This window comes from Rhipicephalus sanguineus, chromosome 1, assembly GCF_013339695.2.
Source record: "Rhipicephalus sanguineus isolate Rsan-2018 chromosome 1, BIME_Rsan_1.4, whole genome shotgun sequence".
Classification (NCBI taxonomy): Eukaryota; Metazoa; Arthropoda; class Arachnida; order Ixodida; family Ixodidae; genus Rhipicephalus; species Rhipicephalus sanguineus.
This window is the reverse complement of record NC_051176.1, coordinates 290,535,766-290,559,349: the sequence shown is the minus strand read 5'-3', so window position 1 is coordinate 290,559,349 and position 23,584 is coordinate 290,535,766. Positions and strand designations below refer to the sequence as shown.

Below are 23,584 nucleotides of genomic sequence, written 5' to 3'. Positions count from 1 at the left end.
TTTCCAAGAAGGCTTCGAGGGCCAACGCCATGTTCACCACTGCACTTTCAGCGCGTATTCGCTCGTTGAACTAAACAGTGCTACCAGTCGGAAACAGTTCTATGTCGCTTTTGTGTGTAAGCTGTAAAAGCTGTGTAGTTGGGCGGTTCCTATAGCATCGGTGGTTGATAGCGCAGCGCGAGTTCCTTTCTCTCGCTTACCGTGGTATTGTCTCACATAAGGTAGCGGTCTTCTAAAGACGTGGACACGTCCCCTATGTGTTTACGGTGGATGATGGACACAGTCTAGTTTTATTATTGATTCACCTATGTTCTCTCGTAGTAAAAAAAAAAAAAAAGGCCGACAGTGCGAATAACTCATTCGATACGTCGGGCCCTACGTCCATCGTAGTGACAAGTGTCCACTCCGCTGCGGTCGTAGTGACACGTGTCTCAGTCCGCAGTGCGCCCGTAGAGACATCGCATCTTCGGCCGGCCTGTGGTGACAATGTACTACGCACTGAATCTTGGCCGTCGCAGGCGCGCACCACTGGCGACGGCCTCAGCCACTTGCGAGGCCGATCGAACGTGGTTGCCCACTTGTTTGTTTGGGGGCACTGTCGCCGTCGGATGAGTTTCAGTGGCCGCCACGGGCTTACGCCATCGTCCCCTTCGATCGACGTGGTGTTGCGCGCGCCCTTTCAAGCGCCACGTCACCGCCACTGTGGTGTGTTCGCGTGACTGGGGCTGCGGCGACGGAGCGCTCCGCTGTGGCCGCGTGTTCAAAAGTCTACGGACCGTTTGAGCGAACGGCGTTCTTTGGCTCTTTATAATCAAGGGGTACCGGACGTTTCACCGCAGTACAAGGGTGCCTGTGTACGTTCAGGTTGCGAAACGGTTTCGTCGCCCAACAACTAGCGATACGCGCATAGTGTTGCGCGAGATTGTTGGGACGTCTAAAGTTTTAGAGGCTTTACGGCAGCCCTCATCTTCTTCCGCCGTCTTCGACGCCGGTTTTCGCGTTTCTGGCAACAACACGCATACTTTTTTTTTTTTTAACCAAAGGCGCTTTCACTGTGTCGGTCGGTCGGTCTTCCTACATCTTGGTGCTCTCTTTAGTTAACTCGCTACATGCGAAATTTTCTTGACACATGAGTATATACGAACATGAATGACAGGTCATGACATTAACATGTCATGTATGTCACGACATAAATTACAAGGTGTCATCGTGGTGCCATGATGGTCGTTGGATTAGCATTTACATAACCTACATGGCATGTATGCCACATCTGTACCGTATTTACTCGCATAGTATCAACACTGGTTGGCCAGTTGTAGTCTATAATATAGTATTGTCTATATATATAGTGATTTTGGCTAGCACTGGCTAATGTTAGCTGTCGGCTGGTGTTGGATAGTGCTTGCTGATGTTCACTAGTGTTCGCTGATGGTTGGCTACCACAGGACGGTGTTTGCTAAGTTTCATTTATAGTGCTAGCTTACGCTGTTTGTGATAGGTACGTCAGCGCACCGAAGCGTTCACCTCTCCTCCGAGCTATATAATGTAGCTGACGTCTTCGCTAGAACTCGTGTGTCGACGTTACGTCGGGGTATCAACTACCATTTATGCCTCAGTGTGATCGACGTCCCTGGTAAACCCGCGTTACGCACACAGACGCAGTTAAAGTTTTACAGCAAATCTGTACAGCCACATATACTAAAGCTGCATATATGCTGTCTAACGGCTCTCCGTACGGAATTGCGCAGTTAAATGGTAAGAACCAAGCGTTATCGCTGCAACAAATGTAAAATCTGTAAAGCGCGCCAATGCTTTTGGTGAAGGAAATTAATTTCCAGAGGTGTTCGGTGGTTAGCTTACAGCCAACGATCATCGTCGATGGTTCGTACCTAATTTTTTTTTTTTCCCTAGCTGGTGAGGCGCTTCGCCTTTTGCACTGCGTATGAATAGACTCTCGTCTTCTGGCCGACTTTGAGCCTTCACGTCCGAAATGTGCGTGCCTTTGGCGGCTACCTTCTTTTAGTATCTGCTGCGTTCGTGTGTGTTAATTATTGTATTCAACTGCGAGCTCGCCAAATATTTATTTCAAGGCATAAAATATATCGCTTCGACAAAATTATCCGAAATGGTTCGCTGTGTGTCATTGAGCTCGGGCATGTAGTATCAGTGCTTGCTGAGCTGCGCGAAGGCGTACTCTGCCTTTCGTCCAGACATCTTGCGGACTGCATACAAGCAGTTATCAAACTTGAGCGCAAAATGTATATCACCTACAAGACATGTATTGCCCTGCTGCTAACTGATTATGCGCGTCCTATACAGAGGCGGTAAACTTATAAGACAAGAAATTAAAGGCTAAATTTTAAAATCCATACATGCGTAAATTGTCTATCTTTTCCTTTTCATTGTCTTGAGGCAATGTCGCAAGGCTTTGCGTTAGCTGCGAAAACAGTACACACTGAGCCGCGTCGTGTATTTTCCAATTAGTTCTTTTGCATTCGCTCATTTACGTCGACGTCGAATTAGAAAACACGGTGAACTTGGATGTTATTTTTCGCTCAAGATGTGCAGCAGTCTTGACCAGCTCTCGCATAAGATACGTGGTCAGCGAATCGGGCGCGGTTTGGTGCAGAAAACGGTGCTTCTTCCGCGCACGAGGAACGATGATGTAGAGCTTGCGTGCGGCGCCGACTGGCTGGTTGTCTCGTGACCAGCGTCTCTTCGACGAAGAGACGCTGGTCATGAGACAGCCAGCCAGTCTGTTTAGTAAGGATGCCGTTACATTTAATCGCACATGTGTTTCTAACCCGAGGGTTAACTGAAGACACGTGTCCGGCGCCTGGCTGACGCCGATCTAAGCCATTGGAATTGGTGGGCGTACCGCTCGAAGGGGTAGTCCTGGCCGGTCGCTGGGCCATGTGCCGGTGACTGTGCACGTGCGAAGCAGTGGCGTGCGCGACGCTCACGCCGTGCGTGGCCAGGTGAGTCGCATCGATCTGCGGTCGGCGCCGTCTGGCCGCGGCGCCACTCTGTCCGGCGCATTTGCCAGATTGGAGTGGAGCCTCTCGAGGGCTCTCCTCTCCCCGGCAGCAGTGCTGGTCGCACACCTGGCCGCACATTGCCACCTTCTGACCGCGCTGGGAGACACCGCGCCTCGACGCTCGGCGGCCACAGGTCGGTCCCTCTCTGCTTCTCGGGCTTCGCCTTGTAGGCAATAAAACGCCCATGGACGTCGGGATATATGAAGGGAGAATGTGTACACGTGCCCTCTTCACTGTCTGCACGGGGTCAAATCTGCCGGTCGGCCGCTTATGCTCGTAACAGTGTGCGTGGTGGCAATGCTATATATGCACTCCCGAAATCTCGCGGTCGAGGCACAGTGCACATTGTTACGATTGTCTTTATGATGATTTGTCGAGGACTGTGACATGGGATCATTTGTAACGTATACTGTCCGGCGGATGCATCTTCACTGTTGTATTTCAGCAGCTTGTTCATTTGCAAGTTCTGGTCCGCGGTCCGCTTGTGCACCTCTGGAAGAGCGCAGCTGTACTTGGTGATGCAGTTCAGGGCGTCTTGGATACAAAGGGTTGTTGTCTGAAGGGGTCGTCGTCACGGTGCGTTCGTGCGATGTGCCAGCCACCTCGTTCGCTTTAAACGATTCAGCAGATTTTCTGCAGAGAAGATTACTTGAGTATATGTGGCCCTGAAGGCGTGACGTAGCTGATTGGGCTAGTTGGTTGTTCATACTGATAATAAACAGCGCAAAAAAACACGTGGACGAACACTGGACAAGCACTGCACAGCGCTTGTTCGCTTTTCGTCCCCGTGTTTTTTTCGTGCTGTGTCTCACCTCAAGTCGTATTGTGGTCGCTTCCTTTTGCACGCGACCGCATTTTCGAGGGAGGCGAATATGCCTGAGGACCCTGTAATTAGATTCAGGTGCACGTTAAAGAACCCCAGGTGGTTGAAATTTACGGAGACCTGCACTACGGCGTCCCTCATAATCATACCGCGGTTTTGTGCCGTTAAACCTTAACGATTATTATTATCCTTTTTCACGCGAATGAGTAGGGCACGTTGCGTACACACCTTTTCAGGACACTACCTTCGGTGCACACATCATAGAAGTGTGAGCACGATGTCTTATCATGCCGTGCATCGACATGTGCGTATAATAATAATATTTGGGGTTTAACGTCCCAAAATCACGATATGATTATGAGAGACGCCGTAGTGGAGGGCTCCGGAAATTTCGACCACCTGGGTTTCTTTAACATGCACCTAAAGCTAAGTACACGGGCCTGAGACATTTTCGGCTCCATCGAAAATGCAGCCGCCGCGGCTGGGATTCGATCCCGCGACCTTCGGGTCAGCAGTCGAGCGCCATAGCCACTAGAGACCATCGTGGCGGGGCAGCATGTGCGTATCCACTGGCGATCTTCTCATCGCACACATCGCTTGTTTCGGAGAATTTCAACCGAGTATTTCATTGTTAATCTATTCGCATAAACATTCTTGTGTGGCTGCAATACAGGCACATCTTGTCTTCCTTCATGGGCGAGGCGCGCTCTTTTACTTCACCTGATATATCTCCTCGCTTACGTCGTTTTGTAGCTGGTCGCCTTTCTGTTAACGCAGCGGTTTTCGTTCAGTGGCGCACAAGGTGGCGCACAAGGACTTCTTACATGGACAAATTGATCGCCGTGACGCTAGACGGCAGTGCATTAGCCGTCTTGCGCGTTATTTCATGCTTCTCTTCTGGATTTCGGCCTGCGCCGTTCGGTTCCTTATTTCACCTTTCACTTTGTATAAGTATGCCGCTTTTTAAAGTACAGTTACTTGAGCTCATTGCGCATTCATTTGGCATCTTCAATATCCCCTGTATTCTCACATGAATCTTCTTTACCAACCCGCTAAGCCTTTTTGTTGTTCGTTTTTCATTCTAGCTGTTTACCGTGCAGTTCTGCAATTTTATATAGTTACTTCACTGAACAGAGATAACATTTTATTTGTTGAAGAACTGCCTAACGAACTCGTAGTCATTTGTTTTGGGGTATATTTTTCTCGGCGTTACAGTCTTTGTGTAAGTAAACGGCGTCTGAAAGTATACGCACCATGGTGTCGAATACTTTAGGTTACATAAGCGTAAAGCGTAAGCTTATTGGGCCTATTCAGTGTGACGTTGCATATTCTAGCAGCTGCTACGAGAGAAAGTGCACGGGTATAACCTCAGTGGAAAACGACTGAATCGCCGGTGCTCCCCCATTATGCACCTCGAGGGAATGCGCCAACAACTAGCTGTTCACCCTGTGACGATTTCCGGGGTAGGCTAGTACTTGCAACAATGATAAGTGTTCAGAACAATAAAAATCTTAACATTCTAAAATAATTAATAGACACTTACCCTTACACAAGCGTAGGCGTAATCCTCGCACTCATGCAAATTTATTCAAGTGAGCGACTTCGTGTAAGCCTTTTCTGTGAACGAACGTTAGTCTATATATAGCTGGCTCACTTCTTTCAAGGGGCTGTGACAGACACCATGTGGGGATTGTTACAGCGGAGCTGCAAATGACACACCTGTCGACTTTGCGGCGTCCGTCCACGAACGGAGTAAAAACCACGTGACCTCCTCCTAGCAAGTGATGACGTCATATGATGACTCAATCAATTGACATCATGGATCGGTCAATGGTGGGCTGATCCCGGAGGCGGTGCGCTTTTCGCTTGTGTTTTGCCACGTCAGTCGAGTCTAGTCGACTGTGCTGGCGCGGTCGTGCGTGGCAAGTGTGGGTCGACCGCGAATTGTGAGAACGGCCGAGGAGTAGTAGCGCGCCAGAAAGAGCGGCGACGAGAGCAGAGACGGTAGTGCGCCCGTCAGCTCCGCTGCCCACCTTCACATGGTGAAGTGGTCTCGAGTTTTTGTTGGATTGTTTGCTTCAAGACGGCCCCCTACTCTTGTTTTGATCTCATTGTTTCGCACTACGTTTGTTGTAGTCCATGTAAATTGATATTGCCTTATTTTATATACTACTGGTCGCGTAATATTTATGTGTCGTTAGGACTGTGCTGCCTCTTCTTTTTTTTTTTTTTCGTGCATGTTTGTTATTAAGTGGTTCTTGCACTTCATAAGCCTTTCGGCCTTTGTCGAATTATATTTTATTTTTCTTGTCGCGTCAGTATTATAGCGGTTAGGGCGAACTCTACCATGCTTAGCGCATATCGTTTTCAGAGTAATTTACCGCTGTGAAGGCTACGACTGCTGGCTTGCGTGTACGGTTTCGAGCAAGCTCATTTACCACACGTTCTAGTTGCTTGCAGATTTTTTGTTGCCCCGCGGAAAACTATCAAAAAAAAAAAAATGGCTCTCTTCGCTACCGCCCTGTTCAGCGCTTTGAGCGGATGCGTCTGGGCGGAAGCATAGCCGATGCAGGGCCTGGAGGAAGCGCCGGTTTCTTTTGACGTCGTCGTTTCTGCCCCCTGTCACGACTGTAGGTGCCCAGCCACAGTGGCCGGTTGCGCTCTGGCTTCTCTCCTGTCGCTGGGAGTGGCGGTGTGCTCGAGGCACTCCTCTGCGGCGCGCATAGCGAGCGAGTGAGCGCCGCGGCCTCTGCCCCGCGCTGTGTCTCTCACCAGTGGCTCCGTTTCATTGCAGCGCTGTCCAAGGAGGTGATCCTGCCCGACTACGACACGGAGAACGAGGTGAGCGGGCTGCACGAGTCATCTGTGCGTGCGCGCTGAGGTTCTTGCCGCCAGCTCTCGTAGCCGTGCCACGTCACCGTGTCAGCCGCGTCACCTGCGCACTTACCGTATGGTAATGCGGCATAGCTGTTGAACGGTGGCGGAAGCATCTACATTGACATAAACGAAGGGAACTTCCGCTCACTCTTCACGCATATACTACACACCCGCCGATCTTCTAGTACTAATCGTTTTTTTTTATTTGACGGGAGCTTGTTTTGCGTGGTATATTGTAAAGGTTTTATAACTGCACTAAAAACACGGACAAAGAAGAGGGTAGATGATTGGACTTCGTCCGTGTTCTTTAGCGCAGTTGTAAAACCTTTAAAGTGAGCCAAATTTAGCCCGACTTGGTGCTCTGCCTGCTCGGTAGGCCAACTGACAGCGCCAGTGCACCTCTATAGAGGGACAGCGTTTTCCTAGTTTCGCTAACGAGCCGCGACTTTGGCTTCGGCGTCGCCGCTGGAAGCGACTTCACAGCAGTGGGCAGCTGCGAAACTTCAGCGAGACGGGACGATTGAACCTGAGCACTGGCACTACAGATGCGGATTTTCTTATTCGACTCTCTCGAGTTCTGTAAAACTTTCGATGATAAGGACAGGGGTGCAACAGCTGCGCCAATTTGATGCAGTTCCTTACTTTTGTGCCAAGCTTCGCCGAAACCGTGAAATTTGTTGAAATTGCGCCAAGCTGCGCCAAAATGCCCGACCAATCTCAAAAATTTTCTCATTTGCGCTAATTTTAGCAAGAAATTGAAGTCGCCTTGGCACCTGCAGTTTGGGTATCATTATCCAATCCAGATGCGCAGACCGTAATCTTAACCCCACCGCGAAAGAAAAGAAAAAAAATTTGCAGTGGCTTAGCTCGGCTATGCCAGGATATACGTAGCGTTAGCAAAGGTTCAGCTGATTATTCTTAGCTTTCCAGATTGTCTAGGATTATCAGCGTTCTTCTGTTCATTCTTCGTACGCTGAACCGGTAATTGCCAGGCAACTACTTCGGGATCCGATGAGATTAGCTTCTCGGCTCTTCTGCGCCGTTGAGCAGCATTTGCGCTCTCCTTCTCCATCGCGTTACCCACCTGCAAACGCCAGTCAGAGGCGCTATCAAGCGGCTCCAGTGCAGTGTCAGACGGCGACTGCACAGTGAAGGCGAATAGCTGCGCGCGCGCCGGCGCCACTGTATCTGCCGCGACTACGACGCCACTCCTCCCGAACGCGCAGACCAGCAGCGGCGAGCCGCGCGCGGCGGTGGCGGACAGCGCGTGAGATGCCGGCTCTGGTGAGCCAGCTGTGTGACATCACTGATCCTCGCGCATGCGCAGCACGGCTCATGAGAATCCACGCGAAATAGGCTCCGGCTAGGCAAGTGTGGCTAACGCTACAAAAAAAAAAAAAAATAGTGGTTCTATCGCGTGCAGAACGCTGTTTAAGTCACTTTCGCCGCAATACACTGGTGCCTTGCGGAAAGGCGTACTTAGATTTAGGTGGGGCTGTTAGTACTAGCTGTCTTGGTACACAGCACATTGTTTCTTAATTGCTAATGCGTCCACACGCCGTATAATTACAATTACTAGCATGATCGCTGACGTGTAAGAAAATTGCTGACTTTCATTGAGCTGTGTTATGATGTTACTGCAGCCCTGACAAACAATAAGCAAAAACGTATGCCAGTTTTCATTTCTTGCCACCCCCACTCGCTCCTGCTTTACGAATCTCCCAAATTTCGAGGTCACTAGGTTGGCAGGCCCACATTAGCATGCTAATGTGGACGTAATCAAGTGTTTGCGCTGTCGAGTGGTTCAGCACACTGCATTTATTGAAATAGCAGGGACCGTGCATGAGTTAGCTAATGTTGAATGGTTTGTACATATTTTATTTTACTTTTCTAAAAGTAAGCCTCCGAATTAGGAATTTCGTGCTAAAAAATTGAGTTTTTTCTCTTTCGTAACCTGCTCCAAACTTGGATTTTCGTGCTCCAAAAGCGACATTTTGCTGCTCCAAAAATAGTTCCAAATCCTGTATCGGCTGTTGCACCCCTGTAAGAAGCCGTATTTTGCATCTATTCCTTAAATTGTACGTTCTTTAACCCTTTTTTCGTTTACTTCCTGTCGCCGCCCTCTCGGCGGTAAAGATTGGAGGAAAAAAACCTTACAAATTGCGGCTCTAATAGTCTACATTAGAGTGATCTGAGAAGTGATCTCAGCTGTTGTCATTTTGTTTAGGCTTCGTGCTTTCTGCGCGGCGTTGGCGATTGTTTGTAAAAACGTGAAATATTTCGCACCTCTAATGCTTACGGCAATGAATGATGGGGGAACGCCGTCGTGTCTTTTTCTGCTTGGGCTCAGCTCTCTGTTGCCATCTTTGTGGTTTTCGTGAGAGGGAGACAGTCTCATCGTTGTCTGATGCGAGCGACTTTGACGCAGACGTATAGAGTTCAGTGCGAAAGCAGCAGAATGCGTGCGTGTGTTCGCAAACCACTTTGCGATTTTTGATAGGGGGTAATAAATCGCAGGAGCCGTGCTTAATGCTTTATTTTGTATTGTGTTAATCATTGTGCTTCTCATGAGCAACTATGGGATATACCAACTCGGCTAGTCTTCGCGTAAAGGTAGCACACCGGACCTATAGCTTGCGCACAGTGTTAACACCGCTGCTCCGTGGGAATGCATTGAATTCGCCGACCGCAAATCTTCACCAAATCTCGTGGACCGGCATAGGTATGAAGAACGAAGCAGTGCTATGCTAACGGCACCCATAGAGGCACACCGCATGTGCTGCGTTCCACACGGACGCTACACACATGCGGGCCGCAATAGCCGCGCATAGATTCGACGTTTGCCCGACTGAAACCAGAATGGTGTCATTGGAAAAAGCCTTTCCTATGTCCCTACGAAATGCTGTCGACTCTTCGACGGCATACTGCAGCGAAAGTGCATACCACTCGTTGGTCTGAAAATTTCGCGGCGTCAGCACAAAACTCCTATAGCGCGTATGTGCCACGGACATTGGGCACATCCCACTACTCACCACAAACGCTCGCGTGCTCCTCTGCTAGCAGATGCGCGTGCTCCTTGTGTTTTCACCTCGGACGCTGAGGAAAGGTATTCGGAGAGGTGGACAGACGAGCCGACGAGCGTAGCTAAGGAAAGAGCGAAACGAGCAAACGCGTGTAACTCCGCTAGCATTCGCTGTAGACGCCACAACTAAATTTCGACGTCTGGGTGGTTTAGGGGCCTTTAATAATTGCAGGTAAACGGCATATCTTGCTTTGCAATCAGGCATATAGCTCAGTATTCGTTTCAAGAAAGAAAACCACAAAACAAGCATCAAAACCACATGATTGATTATATGGCGCCTGTGAACAATGGGAACACCATCCCACGCGTTCCCGGTAAAGATTAGGTTGCAGCTGCTTTGCACTTCACGCGAGGGCTTCGACTGACGTCAAACGGCCCTTCCTTCTCCCCGCGTGTGTTTCACGTTTTCATATATAAAAGGGGGACCAGTCTAGCAACTGATTCAGTTCATTCTATGACTGCCATGTGTAGACCACGGAAATAAGACACCAGAACAACGTGAATACAATGCTCGATGAAAGGAACAAATTCGTCTTGCAGAAAATGGTCGCGCAAGCAATCACCGTCTGCCACAACGACCACAAAGCGATTATCACTGCCATTACTCTAAAGTACTAATAAAACATACCCCCCCTCCCCTCCATCAGCATGCGTGGTGTTTGATACAGCTTCGCTGGATATTCACGTTCGGAGGGCGGGATGGCGGCCTTTTTTTTTTTTTACCGACTGTCGGCAGGCGATTCACAAGCCTATAGCAAGCCGAACAAGCTTGTTATAACCGCCTTTGGCTTGTTATGGAGCCTAACCGCTCTATAACAATCCAAAGACCATGGACAAGCGCATATCGTCAAGAGATTCTGAATCGAGTGCATCGTTCTCTCGCGTTCGCTCTCCCCCCGGGAGGGAGGGGGGAGTGGGACATACGTGAACCTCCAAGAGGCAAACCGCCAAGAAAAGACAGGCGAAGGGAAAGAGCGTGACGCTCTTTCCTCTCGCCTGTCTTTTCTTGGCGGTTTGCGTCTCGTAATTTCATGAAGCATGCACCAACCAGCCGAACTACAAGTTTTATTGAAGTTACGTAAATGTGTAGCTATTGCTAAGGATGTTGTTTGGATTCTGTCGTACTGTTCTGTCATGTTTCTTCGTGTCGTTTTTCTTTTTAATAAATATGTCGTTCTGCCTGTGCATGTAGTCGTGTGACACGATTGCTTCGTTCAATCAAACGTTGCTTATTATTTGCTTTATGTTAGGCTCGTGTTCGTAGAAATTGTTTTTTGTACATTTAACGTAACGTTTATTCCAGCGCCTATTACCTGTTGAGCTAACAGTATAAATTAATTATATAAATAAATGCTCTCTTATATATGGCCTTAAAGGTGCAGGGGGGGGGGGGAGGAGAGGGGCGACCGCATTCTCCTCGCATGGATGAATGCAGGACCGTTGCTTGATGGATGGGTGCGGAAAATGCTGTAGACGAGGAGGTGTGGCGTGCCTGCGTGCGGCAACTTCGCGCCGGCTCATCAGGCGGCAGGTGCTTGTGTCATGCGCTGCTCAAACCACGGGGCGACGCCCGCTGTTCGACCGAAACCTGTAAAGGGTAGGAGGTTAGACGTCGCGACAGACCATGGGCCCGGCCACACCACTTATGCCTCTTTTATGGCTAATAATTTTTTTTGGTCACCCTCGGATTCGGGCCACCGTTCTTAGTATATATGATGCATTCTAGTGTCATGGGTGAAGGATGTGTACTCGCATGTTTTTATTTTATTTTATTTATTAGAGCGCGCCCCCAACTAAGGCAGGATAAATCCTTGTAGTCGACTTGAGCGACGGGTGCGTGATGTATGCGGATGGCTCACCGTTCCGATTGACCCGCACACCCCAGAGCTTGCGATGCGCGCACATTAAAGGCTCGAGCTCGTACTGTTCGTTGCGAAACTGCAATCGATTTTTCTCGTCTCTCCGACGACCTGTGAAAGCCCGCAATTTGTCGTCTCGGTGGTATATTTTAGGACAGTTTGCGTCCCCACCACCACCAACCCCGCTTTTGTACGCTGCACGGCGATCTATGTCGGGGCGACCGTGGGCGCCGATTGCTCGCGCCACCCTTGACGAAACGGCGCGAATTCCTTCCCGCGTGCGCCGACGACGAGTCGTACGTCGTTGCGTCCTGAAATAAGCCGCGTGGCAAAGGCCCCGTTTTTTCGTCGCATCGCGTTCGTCCTCCCGCACTCTTTGGTATTTTTGTCGACGAGGCCGAGGCCCACACGCTCGTGCTCCCTTCTTTGGCTGCAGCTCTTGAGAGAAAAAAAATAAAAGAAAAAAGAACGAAAGACGCGCGCCCTGCGTGGAATGCTCGCGCGGCCTCCTGCGGAGCGCGCGAAACACGACTGTTCCAGTGCCACGCGTGTCTGGTGCGTGGCGCATGACGCATCGCGATGTTTCACCAATTGGTCGCGTGCCCAGAGAGTACATCGTATATATGTGACGCTGCACTGTTCTGGACAGGGCTGGCCCGAGTGCCGTTCAAACTTCTCTTCTTTCTTCTCTCTTGCGCCGCCATTCTTTCTTTATGCTTACGTTGCAGGTATAAGCACCTCTGATTGTATGTTCATCGCGTAGTGCTTTTGTATTTAGTTATGTTTATATTAGTAGCTGTTATGATTTCTTCAGAATGGGGCATAGCGCTAACACACACGGACGAGGAAGAGACAACAGGACAACTTTTGGAGTAGAACTTTAGCGTACGGATCTATTTATACTGTTGCTTTCGAAAATAAACAATCAGTTGAAAGTTAGCGCCTGTCCTGTTGTCTCTTCCTCGTCCGTGTGTGTTAGCGCTATGCCCCATTCTGAAGCATATAACCCACTAGCCCAAAAAGGCACGTTGACAAATGTTGTGATTTGTTCTTTGAACCAAATTAAAGTTTGGCGTTGAATGCAAAGTTTGCACGAGTTCACATTTGGGGAAATTGCGCTGGTGCCACGCACTGTGGGAATCGACGTTAGGCGAAACATTTTATTTCAGGTATCTATAGAGCATCCTTTGGGTTCAAAGCTTTACGAGATGGATGCGCGTGACGCGAGCGCGTGGGGTGACGACAGCAAACGGTCAACGACGGTGTAGTACGACGGCGGCGACGACCGATTGTGGCGCAAGCACCGAACGACACTCTTCCCCTTCATCTACCGACTTCCGGTTTGGGTGAAAAAAAAAATCAACAAAAATAGATCCATTAAAAATGGAGGCTGTAGTTCAGGTCCGTGATGGAAATATCAGAGCATAAGTTTAGTTTGACATAGTTGAAGGCATAGGTCGGCAAACTCACTCATGAGTCGACTCCCTCAGACTCACTCAGACTCATACCGAGACGTGAGTCTGAGTCTGAGTGAGTCCGGTTGAGTAAAGTTTTTGTGAGTCTGAGTCCGAGTGAGTTCGGTTGGGAAACATTTTGGTGAGTCTGAGTCCGAGTGAGTCCGGCTGAGGAAAATTTTGGTGAGTCTGAGTCCGAGTGAGCCCTAAGGGCAAAATATATTGCATGAGTGAGTCTGAGTGAGCTCCACAATTTTTGCCGACCTATGGTCCCATCTAATCAACTTTAGCATTACTATCAGCCCTATGTCAGCTCACGTTTATACTCCCGTATACTCCCGCATACTTCAACGCACTACCATTCATATGTCAGCTCAATATTTATTGATCAGAGGCGTGAGTTGAGGAGGGAGAGGGGGAGGAGGTGCCTTGACCCCCCCCCCCCCCGCAAACTTTTTCACGGGAAGTTACTGATAAAAATATCTCGTGTGAGTCATGACTTTCAATAAAAAGGTCCTTATTGAACTGCGAACTCAGATAACTCGTATTTGAAGGTACGAGATCAAAAGGTGTTAAAGGGACACTAAAGGCAAATATTAAGTCGACGTTGATTGTTGAAATAGCGGTCCAGAAACCTCGTAGCGCTGCTTTTGTGCCAAGGAAGTGCTTATTTTGAAATAAAATCACGTTTTTAGTGGTCCGCATCGCATTAGCGCGCTTCAAATCTCCCGCCTGAAAATACGACTCTCATACGTCACTGCTGCCATGCCCAACGTTGCCCGCTTTTACTGCGCGGCCGCCGACACTAGTAGCAGCCGAGCGGAAGTAGCGGGACCCACAGTAGCAACAACGGGCGCTGCGGCAAAGACTTGCTCGGATGGGCACATTCAAAGCCGTCACCAAGTTGCGGTTGGTCTCGTAATCCTCAGTACGAAAGTGCAGCGAGCACACACGCAGAGGTTTTGACTGTTTAGCACACTGGCGCAATGGCATGACACTAAGCCACTTCGAGCGTAAGGGTTCATTCTGCGGCACCCAGTGAAAAGACACACCGGTTTCCTTGCTGCAGCACTGGCGTTTTGCACCATTCGGGCATCCGGCAATATCACACGCATGCGGCATTTTGTCGAACTTTCTGTCAGAGCGACCTTCACGAGCGCGCAAAACACGCACGGCAGTACGCGATCCCGAAGCTACCACTGAGACGGGCGAGGCACAGCTCGGCGAAAACGGAACCTTTGAACCACGCGCGCCGTTCCCCATGGCAACGCCACGGAGGTTTTGTTTTCCATGAATCAAGCGGAAACGAACAAGCAGCATTTTATTACGTCTTTTGATGCTCGGAATGTTCTTTTTTTACTGCTGCTAGTTTGATTACTAGTGATTTATTGTAGGCCGACTTCCCTACGTCATCGGGATCACTTCGAAAATGTCCCACTCGTGGCGCTCGTCATGTGATACATTTAGCTTAATTTCTCGGTAAGTAGGGCACTGCTGCTGATAATATTGCCGTTTTAGAAGTTGTGATACATTGGGCTTTCACTCTAACATAAATTGTTATTTGCCTTTAGTGTCCCTTTAAGTAGCGCACCGATTATGCGAGATATTGGCGTTAAAGAGCATTGACATTATGGTAGAAAAAGGATAATTTAATGCTAACGGACTCACGAGTCGACTCACTCAGACTCACTCAGACTCAGATCGAGCCGTTAGTCTGAGTCTGAGTGAGTTCGAGCGAATAAAATTTTGGTGAGTCTGAGTCCGAGTGAGTCCGGTTGAGAAAAAATTATAGTGAGTCTGAGTCCGAGTGAGTCCGGATGAGGAAAAGTTTGGTGAGTCTGAGTCCGAGTGAGCCCTGAGGGTAAGATATGTTTCGTGAGTGAGTCTGAGTGAGCTCCAGATTTTTTGCCGACCTATGGTTGAAGGTAGTAATAAAAAAAAAAGAACGCAATCAGAAGCCCCAACAACGGGGATCAGCCTTGGACCGTCCAGAGAGCCCACGATGCGGCTTTCAGGCTTGGCCTGCCCGTCCCAACGTGGGAGGAGCCCACTGCGCGCTAGTCGTCTCTCAGGACTACCAATAAAGTTTCACCAACCAACCGACCGACCGACCGACCTTTCTAGAGCCCTCCACTACGGCGTCCCTAATAATCATGTCGTAGTTTTGGGACGTTAAACCCCAGATTTAAACAAATAATAACCCCTACAATTTTCGTATTATGAGGTGAAGCATTCCGAATTTGCATATTGGCAAAAGACTGATAGGTCGTGGCATCTGTAACATCACGGGCTCGTCAGTTGTGTCACGGTTAACGTTGCGGGTATGAGCCGCACGTAGAAAGAAACCAAGAAAAAAAAAAGTAAAGGAAAAAATAAAATTAAATTAACACAAGTGAGAAAATACAAACGTGAAAAATAACAAATACAAAAGAAATATAAACTTGGAAAAAGTACGATGTGGCTCATACACGCGTTCCGTTCTCGCGTCACACAAGACACCTAAGTCAAACGGCCTCGATTTTTTTTAAACAGCGAAGCTGTTCAGCAAATCGTTCCTTGTCCGACGAACCAAAAAAACTATCATCATCATAAACGGGTATGTGCCACAGAAATTGGGTCAATCCCTCTACTCACCACTGGTCCCCTAAAAACGAAGAAAACTGTTAGCCCAGCAACAAATGGCTGCGAAGCGATGGCGGCGAGCCGCGGATCCCGAGCACGTATACAGTGCGAGAATACTAGCTAACGGGAAAGGCAGCGGCGGCTGCGAGAAGACCCTGAAGCGATGGAAGGCCTACGCCATCGACGACGTGCCCGTAGATCTGTGAGAGTTGCGAACGCTTGGTTCCAGCGCCAGTTTCTGTCTCTGGAGTTTGGACATCCGTGTCGTGACTGTGACAGTCTGTTGTTTAACCTCCCTGCGCTGAGAATCAGCGTAGAAACAAGCTGGCATCACCTAACTAAAGCCTAGCAACGACCTAGAATCTACCTAGAAACAACCTGCATCACCTAGCTAAGGCCTAGAAACAATCTAGAAGCAAGCAGGTTAGTCTTCAGAATGGTCCAGTTTCGCTGTTTCAAGCCTTGCGCGGCTTAGTGCAAGCTTCGTCAATTTTTTACTCCTGTGAACAAACTTTACAACCTATTCCATTACGACCTGGGCCGATCCCACAGGCGGTGCAATATCCCACTACGTCTGTATGTAGCCCTAGCTGCAACAAGGTATATAGACTGGCGATTCGAAAATTGGGGAAAGAGACTTGCGCGGTCACGTGAGCGTGCGAAAGAGATAGTTTGGTTTTGTACGAGATAAATATCCGTGCTATCTGAAGCCTGTTAAGCATTTATAGGTGGTTGGGACAAGGTTCTCCACTGCAGGGTCCTACAGCGTGCAATAAAAAAAAATAAAGAAAAAAAAAACGAGCTACCAATTGACGCCTATACGGAATTCGTTCCCTGCCTTTTGAGAACACGTATGGAGTGTCCTGCGATTAGTAGAGGACATCTTTTCGAGATGAGCACCTGTATAAGCGCAGCGGTGGTCAAGTGGTCCAGTGTCGCCGTGCACCCACCGGTTTTCCCAATAGGGAGTACCCTGGCCTGGCGTTCGGTAGTCTACGGGCGCTCATCTCGAAAAGTACGCCTCTCCTTTTCCCCTGTCTCTCCTTCCCCTCTGCTCATGATGCAGCGCCATGAGAAATTGGCGTCTTCTCTATAGCCTCAAACACCATCTCTCGTGGCGCCAGCGTGGCTGTAGCAATTCTGGGAAAGCAACGCCGACTTGGCCGCCTGGAGGGCACGTGACCCAGCTGACGCAATGCCGCTTGCCCGAGGCAATACAAGCGAGCGCAACACAGCCTCCAAGACGCTTGCCGCTACCCTGTTCGTTGCTCCTGTTGGAAACATATCGAACGTTCTTGCTTAGCTCCTTGAAGCGCGCCACTGAGCCGTAACGACGTATTAACCGCTTGTTTTGCGTCGCCTCCTTTTCTCTGCTGACCGTGCCCTCTCCGGTTGTCGACCTCGTTGAAGCCCCAAGCATACGCTATCTCTCTCTCTCGAAGAGGGGCTTTCTGTTTTAAACTGCAATCATATTCGTGCCACGCAGGTGCTTCATAATTTGCAGACACAATTGTTACCATGTGATGCACGCATTAGGCTCTTTTTTATTTGCAATGCCCAAACATCGTGAGGGGACTTTAAAGCGACTCATGTGCTCACACACAAAAGAAACTGGATCCTCGACACACACACAGCAGTTCGCCGCAGCTAGACAAAATAGACACAGAGAGACAACGAAAGAACATCACTCTGCAGAAGAGCAGGATTACCTTTCACGGAATCAGTGCCTGCCGAAGATTACAGGGCTTTACCTGCCCATGCGACATTCGTGTACCTTTGCAAAAACGAGACAAGCCACAGCTGTTTTAAAATACACCGTGCTTTATGAACTTTTTCTACGGTACTGCCTTCTCAGCGCTTTCCTAGAACGCATTTTTAACATTGGAAGCATTGGTGTAGCCAGAGAGGTGTTTGATGGTTTCAACCCCTCGAAATTTTTGCATTCTGCGTATATGTACGCATACATACAAACATGCACTAACATTCAAAAAGTGGGTTGGATACCCTCCTCCTCCCCCCACCCCTCACATAACTTTTTGGCAATGCCCCATGTTTTCAAGAAAAACTGGCATGGTCTCGGATGAACAGTTCAAAAAGCAACTCATCTTGAGGGCCAGTCAAGCTGTTCTTTTGGTAGTAGGTCGTTTAGTAGAACTTTTCGAATTTCACGAAGTAGCGAAATTCTTTTTCCGAGTATTTTGTACTAAAATAGGAATGCTTTTTCTCGCGCAATATACTCGGCAACTTATCCTAAACACCTTTTTCTAGTATCTTGTGAGTCTGGCTGAAACACATCTTTAGTTTGCGTATTCTCGAGTTCTCGTTTGTGTGTTTGTTTCGATGGGTGCATGCATGCTTGCTTAAGGAAGAACTGTTTATTGGCGATAAGCGTCCATAAGACACAGCTGACCGTCTGGTAGGTGAGAATTTCAGTTAATGTTGGGAGTCCACCATTTCCTGCCACTTAACGCGTCCTCTTCGTTCTTCTCATGCTATAACGCTGTCGGAGACACTCATTGCTTGCATGCGCCTTTCTCCCGAGCGGAAATTAACTCGGCAACCTTGAAGACAGCTGTTGAGGTGTACGTTTTTTTTTTTTTTCCAGCACAATTCAGAAGGCCATTCAGGGAGTGGTATGCGAAAACTGTCTGGTATGCGGCGCTTCGGACCGCATGTTTCGTGTAAGCTTAGCCGCAGCCGTCTCGCATCAGACAGGCGGACTAGGATCCTTCATTTTTTCTCTTTCTCTCTCTCTCCGCTCTCGATCGACGGTCTTACTGTTGTTCGAGGCCTGAGCCCCCCCAAAAGTGACTCAACGAGCACGAAAGCAACTAAAGGTTTATGCGCCGCATGTCTACTGTGATACCGGGTATAATTGGAATGCTTACTTCATGCAAGATATATGACCAAATTCTGAGCGACTTGTATATCGGATAGTTTATTATTTCAATCTGAGGACATATTTTGGTCTTATCCGTAAACAGTCAGTCATCGAGCAGATACAACAATCAATACAGCAGAGGTAGAGATATGTAGCGTTTTTTTTTTTTTCCCCACGTAGTGTTAAGTGATCCTCTTCAAGGTACTTACACCTTGTCTGTTTCCCGTCACCATTGATCTAAGCGACGGGGCAAGAATAGCAGTTTCTTGGCGTATTTGTAGTCGAAGCACACTACGGTAAGCGTAGCGTGTTACATCTCGTGTGAATACGACTGTCGGTGTTCTGTTTCCTTGTGACTGAGCACTTCGTTGCATGCTTCATAATTTTGCTACTGGTTGCTCTGCGCGTCAGGTTGCTTATTTCCGTTGGAACAGTTGGATCTTGTGCCAGCTTGTGTTCGGCACGTGCGATGGCTTCGCAAGGTACGTGCGACGCCGTGGCAGATGCATATCCGGTTCTCTGGACCGGTACTTCGTAGCGGCGCCTTTTTCTGTGGGTAATGCTTCTTCCTGCTTTTCGCGCTTGGCCAGTGGTTAGAGCGGCGGTCCGTCCACCTTATCAACGGGATCAGGCGGCCGTGGGCGGCGGAGGATAAGGCTGTTGCATTGACTCGAGCTTAACGTATCTCTACGAAATGCTCCTGCCTCCCTTTCTTGCTTTTCTGGTTTTTTCGTCCTTCTAGCTTTACGACCTCGCGAAACATTTGTTCAAGCCAGAATCGCGCAGCTTTGTTCGTGAACGTAGGCGGCCGTGAAGTGTTCTCCTGGTTGCTATTTGGCCTCTTGTGTGCCGTTAGTAAAGATATAGCATGGCGCCTCGCGGACAAAGGCACAAGGAAGAAACAATCCAATACGCGCGTGGCGGTGACTCATTTTATTGCGGATACTTGTGGCTACTATGTATTGTGAAATTATATGAACCATAAGATCAGTTCGCTTCTCTTCATCGCGATTTATTTGTCGGGTGTGGGAGACCGCAACAGTTCTGCGTGTTCAAGTTGTTTTTTCTTCATTTCTGTAGCCCGTGGTTTCAGTTTTCTCACTAACAAATGGTGGGGATAGCGACTGTGCACTGATGAGTGTAGCTAGTTTGCGTCAAACGACGACAGGACTTCACCAAAGCGTTCCTGAAGCATCTCGGTAGAAAGCAGCATTTCGGGCTAGTTGGTGATCCATGACGTCAAAGAAATTGCGTGACGAAAACACGGACAGAAGACAAGTACAAACACAGCGCAAACTTTCAAGTGGGTTTATTGTGCCACTGGATCTGCTTAAATATGCCACAGTATACATCACGCATGCGCGCGAATGGACGCGACGCGAAAAATACCGCGCATGCATAAAAAAAAAATGAGTGAAATAAACAGTTACGCGTAAGAAGATCTCAGGAACACAAGCTCCTTATCGGTGAGGGCCAGTGATGGTGAGCTAACGCACAAATCACCTAATTTGATAATCGCCTCTGCCTCTGTCACTTCGCGAATTAGCTGCGTTCTGTCGCGTGAAACAACCGTACACAGAGCAAAGGAAGGAATACAGCCACAATCTCGACAGTGGATCGCCAAAAAAACCATGCAGGCTCACGGATCCAAATGCCGTCCCGCCAGAGAAGTGCACTAAGCGGCACCGGAACAAGTTCGTTGAGTGTGCCGAACGTGTGGTGTACTGCCTCCCTCTTTCGTGTGGGAGGCAGTTCATTGGGCAAACCGGGCGATGCCTCAATGACCGGCTACGTGAACACCACAGCGATGTAAAAATTGGCACCAGTGGTTTTTTGGCGATCCACTGTCGAGATTGTGGCTGTATCCTTTCCTTTGTGTGCGGTTGTTTCACGCGGCAGAACGCAGCTAATTCGCGAAGTGACAGAGGCAGAGGCGCATAGGTCTGGCTAGCAACCGCAGCTATGCAGTGAAGTCGCACTCCGTTTTTGCAGGTGACATGCCTACCGTGTCGCCTATTAAAGGGGTACTGACACGAAAATTTTCAGTTGTCTTTTTGCGTCAAGTGAAAGGCCAGGCCCTCAAGAGCCTAGAACAGGTAGTGCTAAGCACGAGCACTCCCTGAAAAAGTACTTACAGTATGTTTTTAAAAGTTAGTTTCGGTTCCTACTGTACCCTGACGTCACAACATGGTATGAGCTTCTCGTCGCGTGCTCGCACAATATATAGTGACGTTTCCACGGCCACTCCGCACATAGTTTCCCACAGTACTTACTAGAGGGAACTCTGGCGCTTGTGTCTATGGGAGCTGCAACGCATGGCGCTTCAGCCAGCATGGGAATGATGGGTTGTACACGGATTTGTCTCAGCTTCGTTCGTTTGGCTCCGCGTCGCCTGCATCCGCTTTGTCGCAAAACGAAGTTCAGCAAAAGTCAGCAGTTCCACTTCACCACTTTAACTTTTTTAGGCTAGCCAATTCAAATCTGGTCACGAAGTTCACAACGATCTATTCTTTTATCCGAGACGAACGAGAAAACACAGCAATAAACAAAGCCACAGGTGCGTTCGAAGCCGTAAGCATGAAGATTAGGCAAATCCGTGTACTATACCATCATTCCCATGGTGGCTGAACGATCGCAACACCAGAGTCCCCTCTTGTTAATTTTAGGAAACTCTTATGACTCCGCACCGTGGCTCCGTTGGTGACGCTCAAGCGGCCATTTTGAATGTTTTGGTGACGCACAAGCGGCCATCTTGGAAGCTTTAGCACCTGACGTCACCACAACTAGCCAGACTGCTGCGTGAAGTCACTAGAATTAGTACTGTAGCCTGACGTCGAAATAGTGTCGATGTCGGTAGGTGCGCCATGGAAAAATTCACTTTAATATCAAAATAAAATATCAGCATTGGCTGAGTTTCATACTTGCTCAGAGCCGTGGAGATTTGTATGGCAGAGTAAACTCGCCTTCGAAAAAAAGGTGTCAGTACCCCTTTAAAGGGACACTAAAGAGAAATAATGAATCAGTTTAGGTTGATAAATTATACTGAGAACTCTAATGTCGTTAATGTAGCCATCATAGGTTTATTATAATAAATATGGAAGAAAATGGAGTTCAAAGTTTGATTTTTAAATTTCGCGCCGTATCTCCGCGCGTGGCGTCACGAATTTCAAAGTGTACTTATCGTATTTTGGCGTCATTGGCCCAACTAAATTTTCTCAAACGAGGTATGTTATGTCTATGGCCCCCTCAGAGGACAATGTACTTCATTTTTACTGATTAGGAACTAGGTAGGCGCTAGTAGGCGCCGTCAAAATATGTGACATCACGGCGATTGGTGCGGAAACTTCGTGGCGTCGCCACCCACATTTCTTTTTACGCGTTGTCTCGCTTACTAAGCGTCTTCTCGCAGCAAACGTGGTGTTTTTGGTATCGTGAAGGAGTACTTTACTAATCGAGAAAAATCGTTTTGCTCTTTAGTGTCCCTTTAACATGTCTGGCTTGTCGAAGACCGGCGATAAGCGTTGGCTGTCGATGACTAGTGTTAATCCAGTTCGCTGCAGCGGTGGCGTCGAGAAATACAAAAATTGGCCCGAGCGTCAGCTTCTCTGCAATGCATGGTTGCTAGCGGCGTTTCGAAGACAGATGCGCAACTCTGCTACCTAAAGGTAGCATATGCAGTTACTCTAGAAGGGCGCGCTTTAAAGGTCGTTGCTCCGCGCGTGGCAATGCGCGCGCGTCTCCACAGGGCGTGGTCGCTCGTGTGCACGCTTATCTCGTGATGGGCGGGGGGGGGGGGGGGTGATTTGTACGTCTTGTGCTCTCACAGCATGCTTGCGTTGAAGTTACAGAGAGCACGAAGGCCACTTCGTTCACTGCAGCGGCCGCTTTTGTGAAAGAAGCGCGCCGCTCACACACAAATAAGTTACAACTGTGACAGTTCGCGCTCATGTTTCGTGTGTCCTCCTTTGGGTTTGAGCAGCGCGCTTTAACTGTCGAGCTGTGACAGTTGTTCGTTCGCGCCAGGCCTGTAACTAGGAATTTTTTTCGGGGGCGGGGGGCCACTTCCTGAAAGCCTTGACTATTTGCAGGGGTGAGACAGCTGCGCATATTGCGCATTTTTGATACGATTCCGTTTTCCTGCGCCAAGCTGCTCCGAAAGCATAAAAATTGCAAGAATTGCGCCGAACTGCGCCGAAACGGCCCCGCAAGCAAGAATTTTCAAGCCTGCATCAGTTTCAGCGTGGGAAAACGTACCATATTTACTCGAATCTAACGCGCACCTTTTTTTTCGGCAAAACGAGTCGAAAAATCGCATGCGCGTTAGAATCGAGTACCGAAAAAAAAAAAGAAACTCGGTTATCGTATTGCCATCGGCATTTCAAAATGGCCGCCTCCTACGCGCATCGGGCAATTCTGTCATTGTTTCAGTTCGTACGTGTGCTGAGGAGTTTGTCATCCCGTTCTACCTTCGCATCGGTGGCATGGAAGTGCCCACTCCAAGTACTCGATGAGTGCACCACGATGTCGCATTTCAAAGAAAAGTTATTACATGTGCAGAGACGGACGGAAATCGGGCCGCATCGCGGTCGTTCGGAGTTGCCGAAACATGCGTGCGAGACTGGCGCAAACAGAAGCAGAAGATTGTTTTACAGCAAAGCTTCACGAAAAAGTTTCTGTGGACAAAAGCAGGGCCGGTTTGCCGAAATCGAAGAGCGTTGACAGCGACAAGGAGTTGTCCGACAGCGACGAAGACTGATACATTATGCGACTCGTATCGCCGCCGTAGTGGTGACAGTTTCAGTGGCAAGGCCCGCCGTTTGACTTTGTGTTTTCTTTTTTTGAAACTTTAGTTCTTTAAAAGCCAAATACTTGTTCTTCTGAATATGCGAAGGTGGACTCCTACGGACTTCTTTTGTTCATTTCTCTCACGAAAAATGGGTGCGCGTTA

The 23,584-nt window shown here is 48.8% G+C and overlaps 1 protein-coding gene across 2 annotated transcripts in view; it reads left to right on the top strand.

Annotated features, from left to right (window-relative positions):
• Window positions 1–23,584, top strand: part of LOC119379248 (cyclin-dependent kinase 14) — a 150,646-nt gene that overhangs the window by 48,986 nt on the left and 78,076 nt on the right. Inside the window, exon 3 of one of the 2 annotated variants that reach the window (XM_037648493.2) lies at window positions 6,656–6,702. The exons of the other annotated variant lie outside the window; for it this stretch is intronic. Within the exon in view, the coding sequence (XP_037504421.1) occupies window positions 6,656–6,702 (47 nt within the window). The remainder of the gene's footprint in view (window positions 1–6,655; window positions 6,703–23,584) is intronic. 2 annotated transcript variants of the gene reach the window in all.